The 17,066-nt window shown below is 40.6% G+C and overlaps 1 protein-coding gene across 3 annotated transcripts in view; it reads left to right on the top strand.

The window, feature by feature from the left end:
- The window catches only part of EFCAB6 (EF-hand calcium binding domain 6), a 144,264-nt gene that overhangs the window by 49,163 nt on the left and 78,035 nt on the right, over positions 1 to 17,066 (top strand). For all 3 annotated transcript variants that reach the window (XM_058189880.1, XM_058189882.1, XM_058189881.1), the window contains exons 11-15: positions 3,389 to 3,500; positions 7,170 to 7,337; positions 9,583 to 9,654; positions 9,772 to 9,932; positions 15,803 to 15,973. In XM_058189880.1, coding sequence (XP_058045863.1) covers positions 3,389 to 3,500; positions 7,170 to 7,337; positions 9,583 to 9,654; positions 9,772 to 9,932; positions 15,803 to 15,973 — 684 coding nt within the window. The remainder of the gene's footprint in view (positions 1 to 3,388; positions 3,501 to 7,169; positions 7,338 to 9,582; positions 9,655 to 9,771; positions 9,933 to 15,802; positions 15,974 to 17,066) is intronic.

Raw genomic sequence — 17,066 nt, forward strand, 5'->3', positions numbered from 1 at the left:
TCATTACCTTTAAAGCCCTGCATGACATAGATCCAGGTTACATGAAGAATCATCCCACTGGGACTGGCCCGCCCCACCCATGCTGGCAAGGGGAGGCATGCTGTCATGCTCTCTCAGTCAAAGAATTCTGGCTGGTGGAGTCCAGGAGAAAGGCTTTCTCTGCTGCAGCTCCTGCCCTTTGGAATATTTTACTCTCGAGGTGAGATTGGCTCCCTCTATTCTGACCTTTCATAAGGGCCTGAAGACCTGGCTCTGTCAGATGGATTGGGGCACCAGTGGGAAAGCATCACACTTTAACAGTAACAGAGATGGAAAGGACCTTGGAGGTCATCTAGTCCCTGCTCACGCAGGAGAACTTTACTAGGGATTCGAACCACTGAACTGCCGACCTTTCTGATCAACAAGCTCAGTGTCTTAGCCACTAATTGATGAATTAAGAGGTAATTTCACACACACCCCCAAGCTCATCCAGCTCCCTTCCTCCCCATCTTTTAACTAATAATTCTATTTTTGATTGTAGTGCCCATTTTTATTGTTTTAGAAATATTTATCTTTTATGGTCTTAATACTTTCAATGCTGCAAGCCGCCCAGAGTCTCTTTGAAACGAGTTGGATGGCAAATAAATTTAATAAATAAATAAATAAAACAAAACAATATAACAGAAATTCCAGCTTTATGAATAATGTACATTGGTGTTACTGATTGCCGTGCTCTCATTCTATATATAGAGAAACATTCTTCAAACATCTCGGACAATAAATCTAAAATGTGATATCTGAAAAGATCCAAGCATTGATGTGGAATAATTTTTTTTCTTTATTTTGTTCTTAAACTCCTTTGCTGCAGTGAATTTTGAAGGTCCACTATTAGAAACTTGTAGGTTAAAAGAGAAAAAAAATCCACCGTCTTCCTACACTACATATTTTATTGTAAAATACTTGCATGTTGCAAAGAGTTATTTGGCATATTAGGAGAACATATACTCATACAACATAGAACATTAGTTGGGCTGCAAATGACTGGGCCTCCCCATGTAAATTATATCCTAAACTGCAAATGCCTATTGCAAAGGAAGAAATAAGATAGGCACTAATTGAGTTACCCTGGAAGAAAAGATCTGTATCATTTCATATTCTTGAAAAATCGCTAATAATCTACTGAGAAATTTCACATGGCTTAGAAAACCTGGATTTACTAAAAGAGATTGTAATATGGAGATCTGCTTTTGTCTTTCATTAAGTCTCATAAAATTTTGACAGATAGTCTAAATTGTAGCACATTGTATGGTAGATGGGGGAGGGAGAGAATGAGACTTTAAGAAGTCCTTATGCAGTCTCCATCTGTTGATCATTCTTTGTGTGCAAGCATTTTGCACCGAGTTATAGATTTAACATACAAGATGGCATTGCAGGGTTGGAGTTGACCTGAAAGAGCAGTCCTTTTTCTCTTCCCAATCTCTCCTTCCTTCCTGCCTGCCTGCCTGCCTGCCTGCCTTCCTGTTGGATTTCATTCTATAGAGCTTACATCAATTGAGTCTTGGGCCCTAGCTTTTGAGCACCGAAGAAAACAAGTCTACTACTTCTTCTCTATAAGAACCCTTCAAAAATTGAAAGACTGCTTACATGTCTCCCTTCCGCCTTCTCTTCTTTAAGTTAAACATACTACGTTCCTTTTTATAAGATTTAGTCCCCACAAGACTGTTGGAAGAAATGTCCATCTGGGTTCAGTTCCAAGTGGAGAGAAAGACAGTGGAGACATGGAGACTGCTTGGAAAGCTGGTTTAATGGAGCAGAACCATTAAGCACATGGTCCTGGTGCAGTTGAACACATGGAGTGGAGAGTGAGATATATTTATACCCTCTCTTGGGCCTTGCAAGAAACATATCCTATTGGTTGTCAGACTCCCAGGGGGCTATGCGGGGTCCAGCTAACCTTGTAGGTTGTCTGTGTTCCAGGCTTGGTTGAATCTTGCTGGATGATGATGTAATGAAGAGGCTTGTGTTCTGAAAGGGTGTTGGGCAATTCCTATTCTGGCTTAATTGCTTTGTCCTGGTTTAGATCTTGACAGAGGGCTAATCCTATCACCCTGGAGCTGAAGGCCTTTTGTCTTGTAGACAGAATGGCCCAGTCTTTCTGGGGCTTTTAACAAAGGTAGGGGTTGCTTTCCAAGAGCATGTTTCTCCTTTTCTCATCCAGGGAGATATAATATTTGTGCCTTTTTAATTACTTCCTAGAATATTTCATTCTTCTAGGAGAGGGGTGGGTGCTAACTTTCTACAAGACCTTCACCATCTTGGTTTCTCTTCTCTGCACTCTTTCTAATTCCACATCCCTCTTCTTGTGTTACAGTACAATGACCAGAACAGGACATAGTATTCCAGGTGTGATTTGACCCATGCAACAGAGAATGAAACTATTACATCCCATGATCTCAACATTACACCTCTCTTGACCCAGACTAAGATTTTACTGACTTTTTTTTAGCAGCTACAGGAAACCTGTGGGCTTCTGCTTATGACTGCAGCTTTTTATTTCTTTTGGACCTCCTGGTTCACTGGTTATTTCCTAAAACAGCCTCATGAATGCACAACATACATGATGAACTGTTATCCAGATTCCCAGGAGGGAGGGAGTACATTCCAGAGGAGCAAGAGAGAACATGAGAGTTTTGTGTGAGAGGAAGAAGGTGAAGAGGGGGACTCTTCGCTAATAGTTCCCAGAGTACATGTTTTATGATGAACCTACCCTGCTTTAAATTGGCAAGAATTCTATCTATATTTGAGGAACAATAAAGAAACCTGTTTAGAAGAGTCTCAATGGCTCTTTCTCAGGGGTGGGCTGCTGGGGATCCACAGGGGTTCAGGAGAACCTCTAGCTATGATTCTGTGCAGTTTGGAGAACCCCCAAATCCCACTCCTGGCTGGCCCCTCCCACCCCGCCTCTCCCAGGAGTCCACACGTGGCCCGTTTTTGGATGCAGGTAAGTGCAGGCGCTCAGGGAGGGCGAAAAATGGGCCTACCGGAAGTTTGGGAAGGCCAGAAATGAGCCCGTTTCTGGCCTCCAGAGGGCCTTTGGAACCTGGGGAGGCCGTTTTCGCCCTCCTGGAGGCTTGAGAAAAGCCTCTGGAGCCCGGGGAGGGCAACCCACCCACCCCCGCCATGGTGCAGGAAGCTGACTAGGCCATGCTCACCATAGCCACGCCTATTCAGCAACCGGGCAGTGAACCCTTGGCTAAAATTTCTGAAGCCCACCCCTGGTCTTTCATAATTTTTGAAGCCTGACACATGAGTTCATTCCTAGTGATATTAAGCCAGGATTAAAGTTTTCTCAGTCTTGAGATGTGCAGTCACATCACGTAGTAGAACTCAACTCATATTTTCCTTACAGAAGCAGAAAATTGGATGAAGCCTTGTCAAGTGATCGAATTCTCTTAAAGCTGCATGGACATATCCAAGATGCTTATTCTTCTCTGAAGAAGGCTTTTTTGATGCTTGACAGAGTACGAGTATTGATAAGATGCCTCTCCCCTCTCCCCTTTCCTGCACAATTATTCTGTTTGGGATCTTTCAGACATTTTTAAGTTTTGCATTGAATTGATCTTAAATTATTCTTGTCAACTCAAAAAGCAGGAGGTCTTTAATAAAAAAAAAGATTAAACTTTCCTCATAAATGAAGGCAAATATAAATTCCAGAATAATGTTTCAAGATCCAATCTGGGTCAGTCACCAGGACTAGAAGTTTAATCTTCCAAGTTTTTAGACTTATGCTGGAGCCCATCCTCAAGGAACTTCTCTTTCACAGAATGTGCACTTTGGGCTATTCTGTGTGTAGCATTTATGTGGTGTTTGGTTGTGTGAAGCTTTTTAGTTATTGATTGGGGTATTGGCTGCTTTTCCTTGTGCTGCCAAATCCTCAGTTCCCAAGTACCTGATAAACTGGCAATAGATCAGCACTCCTGTTGACTGACAAGGGTTTCTCAGGCTTCAATCATTTCCCTGGCTGTTTTTGTACCTGTTCAGCTAACAATCTTAGTAGCTGCAAAATTGAATGTATTTCGTTCATTGTAATGTGATGTTACCAATGAGTTCAGGTCACCTTGTCTGATTGCTCACTTGTTTTCTTGCAATCTGATAGTTAGTTTCCTCCCCATCTGTCCTACATAGTCACAAGAGCTGTCTAATCCAATTAAAGTTGTCTGATTATATTAAATGCCGTATTTTTCAGAATATAAGACACAGTTTCCCAGTGGGCGAATGTAGCCTTGCCCACCCACTGGCCCCCACCCTTTGGCCTCTGCCTCCCAGCAATTTGCCTCCTTGCAGCAAACATCAAAGAGCAAGCAGCCAGTTTCAGCTTCAGCACAGCCTAATTAGCACCATCAGCTGATTGTCGGTTGGATCAGCCTCCCAACCATCAGCTGTTTCAGGCTGCAGGGATTGCTGTTGCCTATTGCTGCCTCCGCGCGTCCCATTTTTGGCCTCCACTGTTTGCTGCAAAGAGGCAAATTGCTGGGAGGCAGAGGCAGATTTTTTTTCTTGTTTTCCTCCCCAAAAAAAGGTAGGTGCGTCTTATAGTCCAGAGTGTTTTATACTCTGAAAAATACAGTAATTTTAGTCAAATACAATTTAATTTTCATTGCTTAGATCTATACCTAGAACATGGTGATTAGTTCTGTGAACTCCATTTTAAGCAGGACATTGACAAAGTAGAGGAGAGCAACAAGATGATAAGGGACATGGAGGGAAAAATATATTAGTTGAAGGCATTGGGTGGCTTGGAAAACAGAAGGTTCTGGGGAGATCTGAAAACTGTCTTCAAGTATTAGAAGAGCTATCAATATAAAGAGTAAGAAAGATGACCTTGATGGAGATATGTAGGAACTGTTGACATGCTAAAAGGGACTGAAGCATTTCTCATCCAGAGAAATAAGATAATATTTGGAAGCCGCTCAAGCAGATGCTTCCTAATCCACTAAACAATAAAAAGGAAAAGGAGATGCAGCACAATCAGACTTGGAAGGTTCTGTTATTATAACTAATTTCAATTAAATTAATTTTAACCTACGAATGGAGTTGATTCCTTGGCCTACAGTACCTAGTGGTGCTGATTGTCATGTAGAAGACTGGCCCAAAGTAACTCAGCTGGCTTTCAACCCAACTTTCAACCCAACCCACTTCACAGGGTTATTGTTAGGGGGAAAATAGGAGGAGGAAGGTGTGTTGAATATGTTCCCTGCCTTGACTTATTTGCAATAATAATAGGCAAGATACAAATTAAATAAAGCTGTCAGCTTTGGAAGCCATATTAGGCCGGAAGCTTCCATGCTGCCACCTTCTCATGTGTGGGAAAGTAGGAGTAGGGATTTAGTAGAGGGGTTGTCTTTAGACATAATAGCATTCTTCCTGTCGGTCAAGGTCAGGCCGATCCTGCATCTGGAGAAGGAGTGGTCAGAGTGCTGTCTCGAGATGGGATGGTTGGCGATTGGAGCATGTGATCGACTGAGGAGTCGGGATGGTTTTGGGGTTTTTGATTTACTGAGGGAAAACCTGGACCTCTCAGATTCGGGTTTTCCCAGATGTGCCAGTTTACCTATTCTAGTAAATAGAACTTTGAAAAATGCTTGCTTCAGAGTTTTTACTTGGAGTTGTGGGGTTTTCTGGAATGCTGACAAAAGCAGTGTTTCTCAACATCAATTTGAAGATGTGTGGAATTCTGGAAGTTGTTCCAGAATCCCCCAATTAGCATGCTGATGGGTTGAAGCCACACATCTTGAAGTTGCTGAGGTTGAAAAACAGATCTCAAGTGTGAAAGAGCTGGTAACATATGCTAATGACTTCTAACATGGGTTAAATCAGTCACAAAGCCAACACAGTTCTGGGCTGCATAAACAGAGGGATAGAATCAAGATCACGTGAAGTGTTAGTGCCACTTTATAATGCCTTGGTAAGGCCACACTTGGAATACTGCATTCAGTTTTGGTAGCCACAATGTAAAAATGATGTTGAGACTCTAGAAAGAGTGCAGAGAAGATCAGCAAAGATGATTAGGGGACTGGTGGCTAAAACATATGAAGAATGGTTGCAGAAACTGGGTATGTCTAGTTTAATGAAAAGAAGGACTAGGGGAGACATGGTAGCAGTGTTCCAATATCTCAGGGGCTGCCCCAAAGAAGAGGGAATCAAGCTATTCTCCAAAACACCTGAGGGCAGGACAAGAAGCAATGGGTGGAAACTAATCAAGGAGAGAAGCAACTTAGAACTAAGGAGAAATTTCCTGACAGTTACCGTGTTTCACTGAAAATAAGACCCTGTCTTATATTTTTTTGAACCCTGAAATAAGTGCTTGGCCTTATTGCCATGCACTCAAAAGCCTGATTGGGCTTATTATCAGGGGATGTCTTATTTTGGGGGAAACAGGCTAGAACAATTAATCAGGTGAACAACTTGCCTCCAGAAGTTGTGAATGCTCCAACACCAGAGGTTTTTAAGAAGATGTTAGATAACCATTTGTCTGAAGTGGTGTAGGGTTTCCTGCCTAAGCAGGGGGTTGGACTAGAAGACCTCCAAGGTCTCTTCCAACTCTGGAATAAAGGAAAAATTGGAAAGCAATATTTTGCTCTCCCATGTAAGTCCATTTTGATCTATTTCCCTTTGGGAGTAAGTTTCTCACTGTTCCATATGCTAAACCAACATAAGAAAATTCATACAATTCTTGACAACATTAATTAAGATCAACTGTAACAGAAAAGTGCTATTTTTCCTCCTATGGAGGGCAGATAAAGTGTTTTCTTACTCTGATTTTGATTTCCTATTTTGATTTTCTATAAACCTGTGGTAATCACCATATCTAAAGCAACAGGTAAACTAGGAGTCGGAAGGGCAGATGTGAATTAAAGCTTTTTCAGCCTGAGAGGCATCAGGATAGTGAACAATGGGCATCCCTTCCAAAGGCATGTTTCATTCCGGATTTTAATATAAATAAAAATTGTAATTTTTGGCCAATGGCTTTACATAATCATTAGATCTGAAAAATTAACTAATTTAAATAAATAAGTAACTGCCTAGTAGAGCAGGCAGATTGACTGTCTTGTAGATTTGTGAAATGGAAAGTAAGTTACAGGTTTTATGCTACCTTTTAATACTGTTAAATGCTCTGCTTATGTTTTTAGAATCAAGATGGGAAAATTACAAGAAATGAGCTTCGACGTATTTTAGATTGTATCATGTTTCGAATAAGTGATGATGATTTCCAAGAACTAATCAAGATAATTGATCCAGAACATACTGGACATCTAAGCTATAATGAATTTTTAAACCTCTTTGAAAAAGATTCCGTAGTAAGTTCCATCACCAATTACTTATCTATATTTCTTTCTGGAATAAATGATTAGAACAAGAAGCAAAGGTTTAAAAAACCTAAATTCCTAAGCTTTGGGGGGTCAGGTTGTCAACAGATATCATTGTATGTAAATATCCCTTGTGCACCTCACATTCCTTGGACTCCTCTTGAAAGCTGAGTCATGCTATGAGTGAGGAGAACTTAGATCTATGAAGTTTCAGAAGAACTCAGCTTGTGGTAGTCCATCTACTGACAACAGCACGTGACACTATGAATCTTGAAAAAGTTAAGTAGGGTTGGGGCTGAGTCTCCTGATAAACAACAGTGCAGGAGTGTCTGCATAGTGTGGTACATCCTGTGTAAGAAACAGGTGGAGTTTTGATCCCATAGTAATGGCTGCCATCTTGATTTTATTAACTATATCCTATGGACACCCTTGTGATGGTAAACAACTTCTGTCCTGGTGCTCAGAAAAACCACATGGACAAAGTTGTGAGGTCTCTGGGAATCAAACCTAACTTCGACTTGACTTACGACTAGTCACTTAAGAGACTATTCAAAATTATGATAGACCCCAAAAATGTAGCTACGACCTGGATTCAGAGTTCCAACAGCTGGGCCCCTTCTGTGGTCATGTGATCTCATTTTGGGCACCTGCACCCACCCTGCATTTATGACTGTTTGCAGAATTCCACATTCACATTGCAATTTATAATGTTTTTGTTGTTGTTGTTGAGATCAGCGTTTACTTCCAGTTTCTAGAAAAAACACCCGTTGCAGACAGTGGATTTGCTTAACAACCATGTTGTTCACTCAATGACTACTACATCTGCTTAATGACTGCCGCCAAAAAGTCATAAAAATCGGACACAGTCATGTAATGACCCACTTAACAACTGGCATAATTTAAGACCATAATTCTGGGCTCAGTTATGATTGTATAGTAAGTCGAAAACTATTATTTCTTATGATAGTTTTGATTTATTATTTGTTTACTACTGAATGCATCACCATTTTGCTTTACCCAATAGACATAGGAAAGGTATGCAGTGCAGGTAGTCCTCGACTTAATGACTGAGTCCTTTGTTTAGTGACAGTTTGAAGTTACAACGACACTGAAAAAAGGGACTTATGACCGTTTTCCACACATGACCATAGTAGCATCCTCATGGTCACATAATCATCATTCAGTTACTTGGCAACTAGCAAACATTTATGACAGTTGCACTGTCCCAGAATCATGTGAACACCATTTGTAACCTTCCCAGCTGGCTTCCAACAAGCAAAGTTAATGGGCATAGCCAGATTTGCCTCATGACTGCATGATTCGCTTAACAACTGTGTCAAAAAAGCTCATAAAATGGACAAAACTCACTTAGCAACTTCCTTGCTTACCAGTGGAAATTGGGGCTTCAGTTGTGGTCGTAATTCGAGAACTACCTGTATCAGTAAATTTCAGGTTTCCCAGGTAAGGTGATTCTGAGCATGCCTTTGTGCCAGTTTTACTCTCCAGACCTCTGTCTAATCATCAGTAGCTCCTTTGAGTTGCTATGAATCAACCATATAGGTCTGGGATGGCGAACCGATGGCACACGAACTAGAAGTGGCACACAGAGCCATCTCTCTGGGCATGCCAGCCATTACCCGTTGGTCTTTTGGGTTCTGGCACACAACTGGTGTTTGTGTGCGTGGAAGTGCCATGCGTGCCGGGAAGCTGAGCTTCCAGTTTTTGGCCTGCACATGCACGCCGGTAACCTGGTCTTCTGGTTTCTGGCACAAAGACCAGCTGGCCAGTGTGCATGTGCACACCGGAAACCGGAAGGAGAGCAGCTGCTCTTACGGTTTCTGATAATCCCCTGTGTGCGCACTCCTGTTTCAGCACTCAGTGCCAAAATGGTTCGCCAACACTAATATAGGTGCACAGAAGTCCCACCATTGATGTGTTGCTGCTTATTTGGGGAAACGGAAACTCAAATCAAATCCAGTCAGCTAAGCGTTCATATTTCATTCTATACTATTGAATTGTCAACTTTATTGCCCTCTGAAACCTGCACTCTTGCTTGTCCTTTGCTCTTAATAAAGGCAGGCTCTTAATAAATTGTCAGGATATCATATCGACCACAGATTTTCCCACATAGCAGTGTACTGCAGATTTTTAAAACCTTTATGTTCTTTCTGATCTTGATTTTTAGAAACAATATGAGAGAATTCCTAATTTAACTTCTTTTTTTAAATCCAATTAGACAGATTCAAAGTGGGCTAATAGTTCGAAGAAGGCTAAAAAGCCAACTTCTGTCCTTGAAGCCTGGAATATTGTAAGTAACAAAATGCTTTCTTTTAAAAAGTCACTCAAGAATTTTGATTTATTGGAGTTTATAATTTTTTGTATAGTTTATAATTTGAACTTCCTTCCTTGAATGATTTTACGCTAGGCAGAAGATGTTCTAACGGAGCAAGTGAAAGGGTATTGGAATGAATTTAACAAAGCTTTGCAAGCGTGTGATCCTCGAAGTGAGGGTATTATTAGCAGAAATAATTTCCGAAAGATTCTCCAGCTCTATTGCCCCTCATTAACAGATGACCATTTTATTGCGTAAGTAAATACTTTAACAATTGTTCATTTCAAATGTGTTTTTTTTCCCTCCCCCATGTTTTATTCTCATCTCCCTTTGGACGTCATCATTATTTGGCTATTTATTGTCATCCATATTTGTAAATGAGGGCCTTTTTTTAAGTCTAAGTTGAACATCGGTTCCTAGAAAATTTCCACCATATGTTACAGCTTTCTAACTAATTTTTGTTTCCCCGTATTACTCTTCCCACCAAGTTACATCATGTCAAACTTCGTTGTGGAATTGTACAAAATATGTTGCCATTATTCAGGCCATTTGGAGATTGGATCACTTCTAGGAAGCTGAGAACCAATTGCCAGAACATTTCTGTTCAGGCCAAGACCGACAATCCAAAATTGGGGGTTAGTTTTACATACCCTGGTGGTATACAAAGAAAAAGCTGGCTCAAAATTGGGCAGTATAAATAGGTTTGACCCTACCTAAGCCTTTAAGCCAGGAAACAAAGAAAATGGCAGAAACTCAGACTAGGTGTATTCTAACTCCCCAGTTAAAAGAAGAAGGAAAGGGAAAACACAGGCAGTCATGCAAAAGCTGTTTGTTTGAGCCAATTTCAACAAAGGAGAGTTCCCATCAAAATTTTGCAAATGTTTTCCTGACCTGGCCTACCTCGAAGGGTTCAGAAACCTTTGCCACATTGAGGGACTAGATGGGAAGTCATTTGTATAGCTCAGACAAAGAAAACTGAGGATCTCAAAGTCTGAAGCCAAGGTCAAGAATGGAATGGCTGCTAAAAGCAGAGAACTAAGTGGACCTGTTTTTTGGTGTGTGTCTTCATCCATATAATGGAGTAACCTCCTGACTGAAAGTGACAATGACCAGTGTGTCACAGACCTTCTGGAAGCTGTTCAAGACTGAATTGATCCAGAGAGCCTCATTTACTAAGACAACACAGACATATGGTAGATGGTTCTATATTTGATTTGTGTATTTTTAAGGATTGGTTTTATGTTTACACCATGGATGTTTTATTGCATTATTGTATGTTGTTGTGAATACTGAAAGTCCTTTTGATTGCAGCAGGCACAAAATGGATTGATTAAATAAATAAATCTTGCCAGTTTGGCAACTTTCAACAATATGCATTACAATATGAACAAAAAGAAACCTAGCCCATCATAGCATATTTACACCTGTCATTTTCTATTTACACTGTGAAATGAACTGGTAGCCTGTGGCTTGCAGGTTAAGTCACTAAATTTCCAATAAATCCAGTACTTTAAACAGCAGAAAGTCAGATATATTGTTTTATTTCTTCAAACTGCTTGGGTTTAAGATTGTAGCAGACTAAAAATTTAATAAGTGAATAAGTAAAATGATTTTCAGCAATTTTGACATTGTACAAATATCTACCTTCCAAGATAGATAATTTCAGGCCCCTTTTGCAGCCACTTGCCATTAGGAGACAAGATTCATACAGAGTTTCATTAACCAGGTTTATTGAGAAGAAGGAGGTTAGGTTACAGAATCTTGGAAACTGGATTTATCCATTTTAGTACTACATCAGTCAATAATATGTTAGCAGTGAGAATCTTCTTGCTGACTGCATCTTGGAGTAGTGCGGAAGTTGCCCCGCACTTTTCTGAAATTGGAGGATGTGCAAATGTTCTGGTTGTGTATTGTTTTGCAAACTCCCACACTCTTTCCCAGGCTGTGAGAAATCCATTGCAGACAATTGTGTGTAGTGTAATCCTGCACAGATAGCCCTCGACTTAGTGACTTAGCCTTTTGTTTAGTGACCAAAGTTACAAGGGCACTGAAAAAAGGTGACTTACGACCATTTTTCACACTTACGACCGTTGCAGCATTTCCAAAATCAAAATTCAGATACTTGACAACTGACTCATATTTATGACAGTTGCAGTGTCCTGGGGTCATGCGATCACCTTTTGTGACCTTCTGACAAGCAAAGTCAATGGAGAAGCTAGATTCACTTAATAACCTTGTCCCTAACTTAACAACTGCAGTGATTCACTTAAACCCGTGTTAAAAAAGGTCATAAAATTGGGCAAAACTCACTTAACAAATATCTCACTTAGCACCATAAATCTGGGCTCAATTGTGGTTGTAAGTCAAGGACTACCTATATTAGGGAAGTTGTTGACTAGGACTAGGGAAATCCTCAAGTTTGTCTTCAATCATAGCTCAAATCCTCCTTCAGCCATGAAAAGGCAATGGCTGACTTTGATTTCAGGTCAGCATATTACAGGTACTTCATTTTCAGTAAGTGTCCTGTTTAGAATAGAGTAGAGTAGAGTAGAGTAGAGTAGAGTAGAGTAGAGTAGAGTAGAGTAGAGTAGAAGAGAAGAGAAGAGAAGAGAAGAGAAGAGAAGAGAAGAGAAGAGAAGAGAAGAGAAGAGAATTCTTTATTGGCCAAGTGTGATTGGACACACAAGGAATTTGTCTTTGAGGCGTATGCTCACAGTGTACATAAAGTAAAAATAAAATATATTCATCAAGAATCATAAGATACAACACTTAGTGATAGTCATAGGATACTAATAAGCAATCAAATCATACTAGGAAACAATAAAAACAATATAAGTTGCGAAGATACAAGCAACATGGATATAGCCATAAGTGGGAAGAAATAGGTACTAGTAAGGATGAGAAGAAGAATAGTAATACAGTCTTAGTAGATTATTTGACAGTGTTGAGGGAATTAGTTGCTAAGCAGAGTGATGGCATTCAGGAAAAAACTGTCCTTGTGTCTTGTTGTTCTGGTGTGCAGAGTCGTATATCATCGTTTTGTGGGTAGGAGTTGAAACAATTTATGTCCATAACGTGAGGGGTCTGTAGATATTTTCACAGCCCTCTTTTTGACTCGTGTAGTATATAGATCCTCAATGGAAGGCAGGTTGGTAGCCATTGTTTTTTTCTGCAGTTCTAATTATCCTCTGAAGTCTGTGTCTGTCTTGTTGGGTTGCAAAGCCAAACCAGACAATTATAGAGGTGCAGATGTCAGACTCAATAATTCCTCTGTAGAACTGGATCAGCAGCTCCTTGGACAGTTTGAGCTTTCTGAGTTGGCGTAGAAAGAACATTCTTTGTTGTGCTTTTTTAAGTCCTTAGCAATCATTCAAAATTACAGTGCTAGTTACTGATAAAGTAGCTTCATTACGAGTCTTCATACTTGAAACTGTGGCAGTGTTCCTGCAGTTCGGTGATTGAGAATCAGCTGCCTTGTAACCCGCATGCATTTACAACAGTCAATATCCCGCAGTCATATGATCACCATTTGTGACCTCCACAGCTAATTTCTGACAACTGTGTCAATGAGAAAGCCCGCAGTAAAATTGCAAGTTTCAGTCACAGGATGTGGTACCTAATGACTGTGGATCAGTGGTGGTTTGCTACCGGTTTGCATCAGATTGGGAGAACCGGTAGTAGCAGCGGTGGGAGGCTCTGCCCACTGGCCCGGATGCTTCTGCGCATGCGCAGAAGCTTCGCACGCACACGCAAGCAAGCATGCACACACTGATGAGCAAACCTGTAGCAACGGGTTTTGAAAGCTGGCCCTGCTGTGGATGATTTGCTTAACAACCACAGCGGAAGTGGCATCCTTAAGTCTGTCACAGGCACATATGGAGTAGCTTAGGGGTTGGTAAGTGACAGCTACCTTACTGCATGGATAAAATGAAGAGAAATTGTCACATAAACTATCCTGAATCTCTAAAGCAGAGGTGTTTTTTTTTACACCTCTTAAAGTTGCAAAAGTTGGGAAATACTGCTCCAAAAATCTGGAGAAAATTCTGAATGCCCATATGTAAGTGTTAGTTTGTTTCATCCAATTTATTTGTTAATGAAAAAAGATAAGTAAATTAATAGGGCAATAAAGATACATTGAAAAGGGGGAGAATAGATTGCTCTGGACCGGGCTTTTTTGATAGCTTAGTGCTGTTTGGCCTCAGTCTAAGAACCATTTCATGTGGTTTGGTCCTCTCATCCACCTGGCTTTAATTATTTCTCTGGGCTTTCCTTCACTTGCCCTTCCTCCTGGCATCCGTTTCCTTGTCAATGTGTCTTCTCTGCTGGGTTTCCATACCACTGCTTTTTTCTCATTCCCAACCCAGAAGTGGGTGGCTTTAAAACTGTGCTCATATCCTGGACCTTCCCTCTTATTCTGACCATCCATAGCAGCCTCAAGGAATGTTATGTAGAGACATAAACTCTACTGGGCTTTGTCTCGTGATAGCAGTGTTCCAATATCTCAGGGGCTGCCACAAAGAAGAGGGAGTCAAGCTATTCTCCAAAGCACCCAAAGGAAGGACAAGAAGCAATGGGTGGAAACTAATCAAGGAGAGAAGCAACCTGGAATTAAGGAGAAATTTCCTGACAGTTAGAACAATTAATCTGTTTGACAACTTGCCTCCAGAAGTTGTGAATGCTCCAACACTGGAAGCTTTTAAGAAGATGTTGGACAATGATTTGTCTGAAATGGTGTAGGGTTTCCTGCCTAAGCAGGGAGTTGGACTAGAAGACCTCCAAGGTCCCTTCTAACTCTGTTATTCTATTCTATTCTATTCTATTCTACTCTACTCTACTCTACTCTACTCTTTCTCCTCTCCTCTCCCCTCCCCTCTTCTCCTCTCCTCTCCTCTCCTCTCCTCTCCTCTCCTCTCCTCTCCTCTCCTCTCCTATCCTATCCTATCCTATCCTATCCTATCCTATCCTATCCCTCTTCCCTTGGAAATAATGACTAGAAACATAGGCCAGAGACGGAGGTCAAGGTCAAGGAATAGGGAGAGCCTACCTTCAGCAGTGGTGAAAGGCCGTTATCCAAATTCACCTGATTATGGCAAGGAACAGTGGATGGCACTGTTCCTTCATAAACACAGAGCTGCTGAGAGATTCTGGATCCATTGTTACAGAAGTCAAGTTGACATGACTTCTAAGCATTTTTGAAAATAGTACGAAGACTCTTGCAGGTTTTGTAATCAGAAGATGTAGGTCAAACAGTTAAGGCTTCTGCTTTGTGATTTACAGCAGATAGCATTTTGGCCTTAATAATTGCACCTCTTCGGGGCATATGGCAATTTTTTGCTGCTGAGACTGGGTGACTGGCATATGTGTTGCAGATGGTTATTTGGCAGGTGATATTCAGAATGAAAAGCAGTAATGAGATTAAAGATGTTTCATTAAATGCAATTCTGCAGATTGTATTCATCTTTGTATCTATTTTCTCTTTATGCTGAGGTGTTGTATGTTCACATCAACTGAAACCTAAATGGGCAGTCCAGTTAGTAGAAGTTTTGTCCCGTTCTCCCTTTAATATGTTTTAAATGTGACAATTTACGGGTTTCCCCCTCCTCTGTCCTTTAATGAAAAGTTATTTTCTGGTATAGCACATAGAACTGCAGTAAATAAAAATCATCAGCATTCAGTGGTTATTTATTGGTTATTCTTACATTTGAGCCAACTTAAAAGATATCTGATTTGCTGTGAAAAGAATATTCAGCAACTGTTCTTGGAGGTGTTTGTTTGTTTTTTAAATCTGTTCTTGATTTTTTTTAAAAAATATTTATTCAATTTATTAATCACTTAACATATTCACTGGTCTATTCAGTTCAAAAAATGCAACCCAAGAAAAAGAAAGAGCAGAAAGCAGAAAGCTAGTTCTTGAAAGAGCAAGGGAAATCATCTCTCTTTGTTCTTTATCACCAGTGAAATTTTAGTTGATTAATAGCACATCCGTATAAGAATTCTTTTGGAACAAAGAAATACCAGACTTTGGTACATGGATATAAAGGGATAGAGACGGTTGCATTTATAAGATATATTATTTATCAAGAGAAACAATGATCATAATTGTTTTGAATTGGTTGATGTGCAGGTTGTACCAGAAATACCAGGACGATACTACAGAAGGGGTTCTCTACAAGATGCTCTTGCACAGTTTAGGAGTGGCCGATTTGCCAAAAGAATTAACAGCTGTCACCAGCACCTCTTCCCTACGAGAGAATCAGCGGGCAGAGGAAAAGAAGCCAACGGATCTTCCAGAGAGGTAGCCCATCTGTGACTGCTAAAGTAGAAATGTAATAATTATCCATTGGAAAAGTTTAGCTTTAGAACGTCTGGCTTTCCGGAATGTTCCTTTGATGTTCTGGTATGAAAAAAGGAACCTAAAATTTTGTTCTTGTTGAAGCCCCCTGATCCACCTGGGGCTCCACAGAATCCCCCCACTCCTTGAAGACAGTGGCCTTCATCTGCTCTCAGCAAATCAAAGCATCTCAGGGACCTAAAATGATCTCAGAAAAGTAAGCAAGAGTCAGATCTGGTTAGTGGTTGGAAGGGAGACCACACAGAAAGTTAGACTGGGAAATTGAGAAGTTATTTCTTATGCGATAACACTTACTATCACTTAAGAAAACCACGTAGATTCATGAGGAGTCTTCCTTGACTCAAATGTGACTGTTACTGTTTTTGCATCAGAGGTGGGCTTCAGCAGGTTCTGACCAGTTCTGGAGAACTGGTAGCGGAAATTTTGAGTAGTTTGGAAAACCGATAGTAAAAATTTTGACTGACCCTGCCCCCATCTATTCTCTGCCTCCCAAGTCCCAGCTGATTGGGCGAAAATGGGGATTTTGCAGTAACCTTCATCTGGATTGAGGAAGGAATGGAGATTTTTACAATACCCTTTCCCTGCCACAGCCACCAAGCTACGCCTACCAAGCCACACCTACCAAGCCACGACCACAGAACCAGTAGTAAAAAAAATTTGAAACCCACCACTGATTTGCATATCTATCCCCCCCACTTCTAGCTTGGGGCTGCAGTTCAGACTGATTGCTCTTTTATTGTCTTCTGAGAGAAGCATTAATAAAGATTAGCTTTATTTTAAGTGAAAACCTAGAGCTTTTGCAGCCAGCAGTGGCCTTGTCCTCCATAATGCCCATCAGTGTATTAAAGGTATGGACCATTTATCTACATTGCCTTCCATTGATTCTTCTAACCAAGTGTTTCTCAATCTTGGCAACTTTAAGATGTAACCTTAAAGTTGTCAAGTCTGAGAAACAATGTTCTAGCCAGTGGAAATTTAAGGCTAATGTAGTTCTGGCTGTGGGCTACTAGGATTCTCACTTTCATAGCAGAATTTC

This window comes from Ahaetulla prasina, chromosome 7, assembly GCF_028640845.1.
Source record: "Ahaetulla prasina isolate Xishuangbanna chromosome 7, ASM2864084v1, whole genome shotgun sequence".
Taxonomy (NCBI): domain Eukaryota; kingdom Metazoa; phylum Chordata; class Lepidosauria; order Squamata; family Colubridae; genus Ahaetulla; species Ahaetulla prasina.